The sequence below is a fragment of the Balaenoptera physalus genome (genome assembly GCF_965194825.1).
Source record: "Balaenoptera physalus genome assembly, chromosome: 6".
NCBI classification, from domain to species: domain Eukaryota; kingdom Metazoa; phylum Chordata; class Mammalia; order Artiodactyla; family Balaenopteridae; genus Balaenoptera; species Balaenoptera physalus.
The window spans coordinates 21,030,921-21,043,139 of NC_138885.1; the positions used below are offsets into that span (position 1 = coordinate 21,030,921).

General features: G+C 40.5%; 1 protein-coding gene across 14 annotated transcripts in view; it reads right to left on the reverse strand.

Moving 5' to 3' along the window:
• The window catches only part of ZRANB3 (zinc finger RANBP2-type containing 3), a gene marked incomplete at its 3' end in the record, with an annotated part of 251,504 nt that overhangs the window by 11,698 nt on the left and 227,587 nt on the right, over nucleotides 1-12,219 (reverse strand). For 13 of the 14 annotated variants that reach the window (XM_082465817.1, XM_082465809.1, XM_082465818.1 and 10 more), the window contains 4 exons: nucleotides 9,679-9,876; nucleotides 5,947-6,038; nucleotides 3,111-3,212; nucleotides 1,797-1,939 (listed from right to left, as the gene is read on the reverse strand). In XM_082465817.1, the coding sequence (XP_082321943.1) occupies nucleotides 1,797-1,939; nucleotides 3,111-3,212; nucleotides 5,947-6,038; nucleotides 9,679-9,876 (535 nt within the window). The remainder of the gene's footprint in view (nucleotides 1-1,796; nucleotides 1,940-3,110; nucleotides 3,213-5,946; nucleotides 6,039-9,678; nucleotides 9,877-12,219) is intronic. The other variant, XM_082465807.1, reaches the window with a different exon arrangement.

The window sequence follows — 12,219 nt, forward strand, 5'->3', positions numbered from 1 at the left end:
AGACTGTGGTTATAAAAATGAAAAAAGGAGAGGACTGGAAGAAGTACTGAGAAAAATAAAATAGGCATCGTGTTTTTTGTTAAGTGTGTGTGTATATGTATGTGTAGGTTTGTGTGTGTATGTATAAATACACACATATATTTTTAATGTATTTTTTACATAAAGTAATACACACTCATGGGAAAATTCAACCAGTATAAAGAGTTGAGGCGATAGTCCAAAACTGGCAGCTCATGGATATATCCAACTAGTCAAAAGGCTTTATTTGACTCTTACAGTGTTTCATTTTTTAATCTGAATTTGAGTGATGTTAGATGGGTTATGTACTTTCTAATTTGCTATAGTTCTGCTCCCTACCCCATCGTTTTCTACTTTTACACCTGATCTCATTCATTCATTTACAGTTCCTTGCTTTGTGTTCACTCGCATGAGTTTGTAATCTCAGCAAAAGGTATAAAGTTCCTACCATCTCCACAAATCCTCTAATCGTATGGTGTAGAGTAAAACTTCTCAACAGTGCACTAGTGACATTTTGAAATCAGTAACTGTTTGGTCCTGTTCATTGCAGAATTTTTAGCAATATCCCAGCCTCTACCCACTAGATGTTCCCAGTTGTATCCCCTAATCGTGACAGTCTAAAAATGTCTCACAAGATTGCTACCCAGAGAAGAAATTGCCCCGTTTGAGAACAATGTCCTAGAGAAACCTCTGATACGTGTTTCTAAGGTATCCTCCCCGACACTTACTATGTCAATGATAGCAATTATATGTTGTGTCTCCATCCTTTTTTATACTTATTTTTACCCTTAACAATTTATCACAAACATCGTTCCTTGTTCTCACGTATGAATATACCACAGCCCTATTTTGAAACAGCTGAAGAGATTTTCACAGTATTGCAATATAATGTATTTAACCAGCTGCACCCCTTCACATAGCATTGATGGATTTTTTTCACCTGTGTGCATGGAAAAAGCTAGAGATCATAAAATGATAGAATGTGAGGATGAAGAGAGATTACAGGTATATGGAGACAGCAAGAGCTAAAGGGATGGGCTTTTTCTGCCAATGCTGCTGTTTGGTTTGGTGCTTTGTGATCTCTTCCAAAGCAAGAGTTGGGGTGTAGAATGGCTGACTGCTTTTCCTGTGAATCTTTGCTTCATGCTGAAAAAGAGTCTACAGAGAATGGGGATTTTAGATCACACACGGGGATGTCTGAGTGAGGCAAAGATGATTATGATGCCAAGAAAGGAAAGGTAGTGTACAGAGATTAGAAAGGGACCTATAATGATAAAGGCAAAACAGTTACAAATGTGAGACATTTAACCTTCCCTATTACTTTGTGTCCAACCATGGGCATGATAATTGTTACCTTCTGCTACTTGCGTGGTAGTACATCAAACAGAACCAGCTCCCATGCTGCATGGCACCCAAGATTCACACTCCAAGAATGAAGGGCAGATGGGGGGGCCCAGAGGCAGGCTCCACTCTTATATCAGGGAAATGTTTTCCTCTTGTTAACCAGTAGCCCAGGCTGGACAGGTCACAGCTCAGACCAACCTGGGACTCTGGCCTCTCCCTTGATGAGTAGGACCCATAGTGAGCAAGAACCAGACCACTTGATCTTTCCCAGCAGATATGATCAAATTCACAAAATATCTTAAGCTGTCATTTTATGTATAATTTTCTCTTAACTCATCAGGATTTCATTAGTGGTTAATAAAATGCCTTAGACCCTCCTGTAGAAATAACTATGACAAGTAATAAAGTACAAAATAAAGAAAGACAACTCATACCTTTTGGTACTGTTTTGTTTGGTTTGCTGCTTTGTGATCTCTTCCAGAGCAAGAATTGGGCTGCAGAACAGCTGCCCACTTTTCCTGATTATCCTTTGCTTCATAGCAGTTAGACTACTCCATTCTCGAACAAACCTCAAAATCTGGCAGAAAATGAGATAATGAAAAGAGTGTACAGCTCGCCAGGCATCTTCCTTTGAAAGTGAGGCTACTTATAACATCAGAAAACGGATGTTTTATTATATCCCCAAAATAGGCTTTGAGTTTCACAGTTTAAGGCTTTCTTCAATTTGAGGCAGTTTTCCTATCTTTATTGTGAACTATCTATGGCCAGTTCTGCATAGGTCTCGTTTAAGCCATAGACTCTCTAAAGGCACCCTTCAGGACACTCAGCCTATGTCCTTAACGCACATAGAGACCAAAAGTGGTCTGGCTGTTGGAAGGACACACCCCACCAGTGGCCGAGGCAAAACTGGTCCTGGGGACAGTGGGTCTTGTGTGGTGACACTCACAGTGCAACATCTGAGCATCGCTTGTACCTGACTGCCTAAATTCTCACAGCAAAGAAGCCATCAACAATAAGTCTGGCACATTTTATTAGGCTTACCATTACTCTTACTTATTGGTCAGTTATAGGTAATTGGCTATTTTCTGGCAATCTGAGAATCAAGATTACATGATACCAAAGAAAATAGCTCATGGCTACCTTTTCCTTTGAGACAGGTGCAGCCAACCAAGGGCAATGTTTCATTTCCGCTCAAAGGGCAAAAACATAATCACTATTTTCTTGTAAAAAGTGGTACGCTGCATGCTGGCTCAGCCCCTGCGCTGCTGACCCGTCTGAGCAGTGACGATAAATCGGCCACAGATGAGAACTGAGGCCTCCCCAGCGGGTATGTGGCCTGCGGCTGCACACAGACGCTTGCAGCAACGGATGGCGTCACCCCACGTGGTATTATCCCTGCTCTCAGAGCTTGTCAGTGTTAGAACTTAACCTACAAAGATAAAAGGCGATTCTGTCAGACGCAAACATCACAGTTGCTAATCCTGTGAATGAGAAATTAAATGATGTGAGGATGATTCTATACACAGAAACAGCAACCCTAGGTGTGATCATTTGCCAAGGAAACAGATTTCATGTTTATTCTTAGCACCGGGGTAATTCATAGGCAATGCCTGGACTGATTAAAACGCAACCAGTGATCTGACTCTGCAACGGGCCACAAGGTGCTCTGCTTTTATTAAACTCAAAAAAGGTCATTTAAATTACTCAACAAATTTTCATTTAGAACAAACGTGCAGGATTATTCTTACCAGGGAGCGATTTTGTTTCAGCTGAAAGCTTGCTGGTAAATCTTCCCAAAGGTCTAATTTTATATCCAAAGGGATGAAATTACAGTTCATCTGGTTTCCATCCTGGTTATAGATTAGGAAGGCATTATTAATCCATTTTGTCTGTAGGCACTAATAATTATTTTAAAAGTAAAGAATTCTATTATGGCATCGCATGCCCAGTCTCCTAAAAGATAAACTGAGGTGGCTCATTCTAGTCAAGATTCCACCCACACTCAGTGAAAGAACACTGAGTGGAGAAGGAGGGCCAGGCTCTCACGCCCTCTGAGTGTCCCCACTGCATTCAATCTTAAGGGTAAATGATCCCATGCAGAGGGGTGTGGTCAGTCAAATACGAGGTTTAAACATGAAGTATTTCTTTTACAAAGGGAAAGAAGAATCTCTGTATGTGGAAATCTACTGTATAAACAATAGTTGAACCCACATTCTGTAGAATTCTCTCAGCCAAAAGGTAATGTTACAGTTCCCACAATCACTTTGGGAAAAAAAAACATACAAAAAGTACTTACATAGTGATTAAAGTTTAGATATGTAATCGTTACTCTAAACTCTGCATTAGACACGGGATTCTGGCTGAAATGAACAGTTCTCTGGAGGTACACTGTTAACATAAGATGCTAAACATCTGTTACTGCTCTTCCTTTTAAAGCGTGCTCTTTTAGGCACTGATCTAGGGTTTTTATCCAAATTTCTGTTTCTAGATTTTATTTCAGATCTCCTAAGGTAAAAAGGAAAGCTTTCATCCAAACTCTCCTGCAGCTATGAAAATCCCTGTTGACATTTCATCTGCTTAGTGTCTCAGGTTTAGAAAATTGATTGAACAACATTTCATGGCAAGGGGACATATAAGTATTTAGAAGAGTTGTAAAAATGCACTTGAGACTAGTGCACAGGCGGGGCGTTCGAGCCAGAATGTGGGTCAGGGAGGCCACGGTATTTGCCTGGCGGTGGGCACACCCCACTCTCTACCAGGAGTTTGCAGTTTTTCTCCGGTCTCCACCCAAGGGGGGAAACACCCTGATCAGATGATCCAGGATGCAGAGGCTTCACTGAGAGTAAAAAGTTTAAGGGCTTCTGAATTCCTGTATGCGCTCTGCCTGGGGTCCGCCTTCCGGCTTCTGGACTTTCCAGCCCCTGGGGTATCCGTTGTCTGTTATTCTCAGACCATGTAGACACGATGGTCTGAGAGCACAGCCTGGAACTCCCCATATGAGGGGCACAAGGCACTTAGACCCGCCTCTAGGTGAGCAGAGGGGTCCTCGGTGCTCCCCGAGTCTAGAGGTCCCACGTGGTGGACCAAGGTCCAAGCCTTTAAGGGGAACGTGTCCTGTCTTCATTCTCAGTATCGCTCTTGGTGGCGGCCCCACAGTGGAGGCTGCCTGGGGCTTCTGGTATTCACGATCCTAGCCATCTCTAATCTTCTAGCAGTATCTTCTAATATTCAGTTAGAACTGAAGATTATTATGTGGTACACCATCTATCTGTATCTGATATTTGGGTTAGCAGAAAACCCATAACTGAGTTTGGGCAGCTCCAACCTAAGTTATCTTTAAAAAGGCATTCTGAGAATTCCCTGGTGGTCCAGTGGTTAGGGGTCCACATTTCCACTGTGGAGGACAGGACGGGTGAGGGTTCTAGCCCCGGTCGGGGAACTAAGATTCCTCATGCCGTGTGGTACGGCCAAAAAACAAAACAAAACAAAAAAAGAACAAAAAGGCATTCTTTCAATAGGGCGACCCATGAGTTTAAAAACGCACAAATACTATTTTATGATACTTATGAAGATTAGAGGTTTGAAACTGTAGACCAAACAAAAGCGTTCATAATCTCAGCAATTTTTTCTCTCAAACACTCACACTAGTTAATCTCGACCAAAGAGTCTCACATGGTCTGCAAGACCCTTTCAGAAGATCCAGACAGTCACAAGAGTTTTATAATAACAGTACAACATCATTGGCCTTTTTCACTCTCATTCTCTTATGAATGTACAGTGAAGTCTTCCATGCACAGGCAGACTTTAGAGGAGATTGCTAAAACTGTAAAACAATGCTACTTTCCTCACTAAACACTGTTTTTGTTTTGGCAGATATAATTAGTTTTCATAAAAATATACTTCTTCTATAAATATGTAATGGACTTATTATTGCTACTCTTAAATGAATATTTTAAAGTGTTTCCATTTTAATTTCAAACAGTAAATATCAATAGATATAACCCACATAAACAAAAGCTCTTTGGGTCCTCAACAAACTTTAGGAGTGCAAAGAGGTCCTGAAAAGTTTGAGCGCTGCGAACCCGGGCTATGGCGGGAATCGGAGCAATCATATTATTAAAGCTTCCTAGGGTTTACTCAACACGGATGGGCAGGCTTAGGCTTCTGTAAAGACGCTACTGCTGCTGTTGCTGCAGGATCAGTGCAGGAGCCAACTCCGAGTGAGAGCGCGTGACGGCCAGGCACTGCGCTAAGTGCCTTCCGGGAATTAGCTTATTTTGTCCTGGCAAAAACTCCTCCGTATTTTACAGTTGAGGAAACTGAGGCACAGCGCAGTTAAGTACTGTGTCCCAGATTCCACAGTGACAGATTTGAACTGAGGCACCCTGGCCCTGAAGTCTACACTCTTAACTACTATGCTGTTTACCTCTAATTGCCTTTAGATTTAACAGAGGAATTTGAAAATTAGCTTTAAGGAGGAAAAGAACTCGATGCCTATCTCATTGCTAATAAAATTAATTATCTCCACTGACACATGAAAAAAGGAAGCTTTTTGTCTGTTTCCAGAATCCACATGATGCTTACCTTAGTATAGACGTGAATCCGGTCAGTGTTCTTACTCGCACAAAACATTAAGGTATCACACACTGCCAAAGTGTCCGAACTCTTCAACTGTTCTAATAAACAAGATAAAAAAGAACCTGAAGGTGAATCTGCCCTCTGTCCAAAGCAGCTTATTCTTATCTTCTGTGGGTTAGGGTGATAAAATGGCTATAACAAATATATCAACATATTTGACAAAGTACATGTGTCTGGGTGTGAAATAAAACATGGTAGGCCATCTAACAGCATATTGGCTTATACGGTAACCAGTTGCTTTGAACTGTTGCTAATGATCCAACAAGAAAAAAAGAAATTCAGCATTCGCTAAAAAGGTAAGAGTCAGGCATAAGGGAGACCTTCCTGCCCCCCAAGAGTCCTTATCGATCTTGAAGGCTTCTAGAATCTATTCCTGTTGCTACAGCGGGTTTAAGTTAAGACTGAATGAGCACCATTTTGATTATCAGCAGCAATACAGCTATGTCGAGGGCCACTTAAAGGACTGATGGCCTATGGCCTGGTGCCTCACATTCACAAAAGGAGAGGAGTGGAGAAGCCTCCTTTCTGATAATCCCTCTTTATTTTTCCTTACTCAGTCCTACTGACCAATATATTCTGCAAGAGAAATAGGGTTATTCAAGCAGATCTAAATAATAATTACAGTTAGCACTTATCAAGCACTTAAAATGTGCCAGATACTGTTCCAAGTACATATATTAACACCTCTCAGAAATTAAGCAGTGCATTTTACAGAGGAGGAAACTGAGGCACAGTAATCTGCCCAAGGCCACTAGCAACAGAGACCAGTAATCTGGCTCCAGAGCCTGTGCTCTTAACCTCTGCCGTAGTTCCTCAGTGACCTTTTAAGGTATTTTTCCAGATCTAGAAGTCTATGATTTGTTTGAGATTCTATTTAGCAATGTCATCTATTTTAATTTTCCTAATCAAGGCATCAGTCACTTTACAAACCGGGATTGTGGATTATTCCCATATTTCATAAATTCAAAATGTACATTTTTTCCACACTTTAACATCTCTGAAATTGGCATGTCTTACAGTCAATAATCGTGGCATTTTACAACCATGGTTGGCCAGGTGGCAGTTGTGAGGTAGTTGTCACTGCCTGAGCATAAGCTTAGTCATAACTACAATATCGCTGTCACTTCAACACTACACTTGAGATACAAGCATTGTTGTTACTGAGTATTGAGTTTAATTACCTTTAAAATGTCTTCAAAATGTTTCACTATGGTTTGGGATTGAAATGAAAAGTTATCATGTATACCAAAACCATGGACACAGAGCAGAAGAGCATAAATTTGTTATTAAAGAAGCAAATATGCATCACCAGAGAAATAACCAGAATTTCTCATTGAGAAATTTCTTATTCTTGCCAAGGAATAACCAAGTGCTTCATGGGACCTAAGAAAGGGAGATCACTGCAAACAGAGAAAGATATTTTATATTTGAATACTGAATTGTGCAAAAGGGTTGCCTATTACATGCCAAGAAAGGCAAGCGAAGGCAGGAGAAACTGCCAGATCCCTCAGAACAAATGAAAGTGATGTCAAAGCAACAGAGGGTCTTATGATCTGGTCTGGACTATCATTAGTTTATTGTGTCGTAGCTTAATTGACAGAGTTTTTTTCTTTTTTAATGTACATAAAGTAAGTGCATCTCATAATCACTGTGTCTCCAGATTTGAAGAACTACGGTTAATGCATTAATGCTTAAAGATCAGAAGTCATTCTTTGATGAAAAGCATTATGAGAACAACTCCAAGTCAGTTGATATTCTTGGTGGCTAGTAGCTACATTAGGGAACATATTTTTCTTTTCATTGTTTTCATGAAGTATAATTTAATGGTTTGAAACTACAGATAATGCATCTTTTGAAGATATAGCCATCCTTCCAGACCCCTAGAATTCCAGTTAGAACAAAACTACAGTTCCAGCGTGGTATATACCACTCTGGTTCTAAAAGAGCATATGTGGGTAGAAGAAGCATTTTACTATAATGTGCCTTCTCTGTCTTCCTTCTGTTTTTCAAGGAAATTCATGTTAATGAGTAGATGTGAAGCGTATCGCTTTTGTGGCGGTCTCAGTCCAGTGATTTGAGAAGTAAAAAAAAAAAAAAAGAGAGAAGAGGGAATAGGTATGGGGGAAATGCTGGCATTGTCTACTGGATGAGGTCAATGCAAGTTTCACTAGCAGAATAGGATTTTTAAAAGTTTAGTGATTTTTGGATACCAAGGGGGAAAAGGGAGGTAGGGTGGATTGGGAGATTGGGATTGACATACATACACTACTATGTATAAAATAGATAACTAATGAAAACAGACTGTGTATCACAGGGAACTGTACCCAATGCTCTGTGGTGACCTGAATGGGAAGGAAATCCAAGGGAGAGGGGATATATGTATACGTGTGGCTGATTCACTTTGCTGTACGGCAGAAACTAACACAGTATTGTAAAGCAACTATACTCCGATAAATAAATAAAGTCTAGTGATTTTTGAAAAGTTTGTGTAAGTAAAGTTAACATATATCTTCATCAAGGGACCAATTTGTAACTAATAAGCCAGTAGTATTTCCCTGCCATAGATGGAGAGACTCATGGCCCAGCTGCTGACAATTGCCAGTTGCTGATTCTGGGTCTGATGTTTAGTTAACCGAGCAGCACGCTATCCTAGAGCAACAGCTTCTGGACGGGCTGTCACAGCGAGAACAAGGAAACTGGAGACAAAGAGTCTGCGTCTACATTGTCTACTTAAAGGCCGTTAAAATGAACAGATCTAAACAGGATCCACTGTAAGCTAGTTTTGGGAAGACCTTGAGGAATTAGAGGAAAGGAAAGCTAAGTAAAGAAGAAAGGAGGATGCCCTGAGCTCAGAAATACTTAAACGGACGTTTCATTTTAGAGCTATGAATCCAACTCTAAATTATCTATGTTTAACAGCAACTACCTTAAAAGAAAAACAGACAGTCCATTCCAACCATTTCGGGGTTGTTATAATGAGAACATCAACCTGTGGGTTACTGTGGTCAGCAACTGAGTAACAAAGAAAATAACCCAAAAGTACTCACAATCTTTGGCCAGTTGGCCCATAAAGAGTGATGTATGACATATAGGCTGGTGTTTGCCAACCATCACAGCTATAAATGATGAACGGAAACAACAAAACAGTAAATAAATCTGAGACGCTACATGGCTGGTTCCAAACACAGTCATGATTCACACAGTCTTGAAATTATTAAAAACAAACAAACCCTCAAAACCCTAAATATAAAATATGCCAATTAATTGTAGCCATTTAAAAGAAATTCATGTGTGAAGGGTTAATGATCTCCTAAGTGGCTGTTAATAATCTGTCAATCTTACAACAATCCACATGGTCCAAAGGAACCCCCAAACATTAAAACCACCCTCTCTCTCACCGGGAGAATGGGCCAGGCTGGGTGGAGGCCGGGCAACAGGCCTGAGGTAGTACATGTGGCCACATATGGGTTTAGCTCTCTGTGTAACATCTGAATGTCAGCAGCTCTGCTCTTCCAGCCATCTGGTGTTTATGTATGTAGTTACAAGTAGTTGGTATTTTTAATACAAAAGGGAATACAAGGAACCCGGAACAAGGTAGTAATCGCAAGTCTACTAACAGTATGATGTGTCTACGTATACGGTTATTATTTGGATCCTGGAAATGGAAGCAAGACTTACCATCACCTGGCTGGGGTGTGAGTCCGTCCTCACTCTCAGTTTTTGAAACTTCTTCCTGGCTCTCAGCTAACGGTTCAGGTGCTGAATGTGCAAGGACTTGTTTTTCCCCGTCAGAACTAGTCCATATTTTTTCGGAGGTGTCTTTCTGAGAATCATCTTTCTCGTTTCTGTTTTTATCCTGAGTGTGGTGGAGGCTATCTATTTGTAGAAAAAATTTGTACAACAAATAAACAAATTAATTTGTTTATTAAAATCAAACAAATAATTTACACTTACATTTAGGTAAAGTCATTATGTACTCTAAGCCCAATATAGAAAGTAGAGTTAAAAAAAAGTCACAACTAGGTTTTATAAAAAGACACAAAGTCAACAATGTTTGTTCTTCCTTTCAAAACATGCATCGGGAGTCACTAAATACCAAGTACTACTCTAGGTGCTGGAGAGGCAGAGTAGAAGACAAGACAAGACAGAAATTTCCCTGCTTCCTGGGATTCCATTCCAAGGGGCAGAAATAAACAGGTAAACAAATAGGATCTTTTCAGATAAAGAGAGTAAGTGAGTAAGAGGATGGGGTAGGAGGAGAAAAGTCAGCAGGCCCATTTGAGCTGAGAGCTGCCCAGGAATCTAGGAAGCCTGGCCCCAGGGGGCCTGTATTCTTAGATTAGATTCTTAGTGTAACTGGAAGCCATTAAAGGGTTTTAAGCAAAGGAATGTAATGATCTGAGTTTTTAAAGGATCACTCTGCGGTGTAGAGAAGGACCAGCCTCAGGGAGGCTTCTGAGGTCCTGAGCCAGAGATGATGGTGGCTTCCAGTGGGATGGTAGCAGTGAAGATGAAGTGGCTGCAATCAAGATATATTGTAGAGGTTATACTAGCAGAACTTCATGAAGTGGGAGGAGAGGGAAGAATCAAAGATGCTGCCTCTAGGTTTTTAACACGATGTGGGGAAGATGGGGGGAGAGAAGATTTAGTGTTAGATCTGGGGGTGGTGAATCGAGAATTCCATTTTGGACAAGTTAAGCTTGAGGCACCCATTTGGACATCCAGGTGGAGATGTTACACAGGCCACTAGATACATCCAATCTGGAATTCAAGATACATCCAATCTGGGCGTATGAGCTATAAGATGCCGAGCATAAGCACTAGCTGTTAAGAACAAAGCACAATACTAGTGTCCAATGTATATTATACCAAATTTTATCTAACATACTAGAGACTGCGTTAGCAACCTTTATAGGACTTTCCAGTCCTATATCCTAACATTGCTCCTTTAATTTTTTGAATTCCACTGTTTCCTCAAACTGTTATATGGCAGGTATTGATTTTAAAATTTGGATGAATTATGGGGTGGGGGGAGGGATAGTTAGGGAGTTTGGGATAGACATCTACATACTGCTATGTTTAAAATGGATAACCAACAAGGACCTACTGTACAGCACAGGGAACTCTGCTCAATATTATGTAACAACCCAATTGGGAAAAGAATTTGAAAAAGAATGGATACATGTATACTATAACTGAGTCACTCTGTTGTACACCTGAAACTGACACAACATTGTTAACCAATTATACTCCAATATAAAATAAAAAGTTTAAAATAATAAACTAAACTAAAATTTAGATGGATTAGAATTAATTCTGCTTTTTAATGCTTTTGGAATGCATCTACATCAAGGTTGGAAATCATTATGTCAAACTGTAGTAGTATTAATCTAATAATTATAACTATCATACACAGTAACATCACCATTACTTAGAATATGTATTGCTCTTGGGGACTTCCCTGGTGGCAGAGTGGTTAAGAATCCGCCTGCCAATGCAGGGGACACAGGTTTGAGCCCTGGTCTGGGTGGATCCCACATGCCGTGGAGCAACTAAGCGCGAGTGCCACAACTACTGAGCCTGCGCTCTAGAGCCCGTGAGCCTCAACTACTGAAGTCCGCATGCCTAGAGCCTGTGCTCCGCAACAAGAGAAGCCACTGCAATGAGAAGCCCACGCACCACAAGGAAGAGTAGCCCCCACTCACCACAACTAGAGAACGCCCGCGCGTTCAGCAACAAAGACCCAACTCAGCCAAAAATTAAAAAAATAAAAATAAAAACCCTATTAAACTATGATTTTTATTGCTCAGTCACTCAATTTATAGACTTCATGTGAACTGATAATTATTTTGTAGTCATGAGATATTTTATTTTTATTGCCTGTAGCAGTTGGAAATTGAATGAGATAATGCAAATTGTGGGAGATATTATATGGAATAAGCTTGTGGCTCCAATTTAGTTCATAGACAACAGGTGTCCACATTACAAATATAACCACCCAGATGGCAGACTTGTCAGTTTTGGTAGGAACACCCAGAATTGAAGGAGGAAAGACTCAGCTACTGATTACATTTTCTTTCACGTCAGAACTAAGGCAGAGGAGAGCAAGGCAAGCAGGAAGGAGCTGGAGCATCAGAGCTTCTCTCTTTGCTGAGTCTTCATTAATGTCAATACTCTGAAGAATTCACATAAGACGGAAAAGTAGATGTGTATAATTAT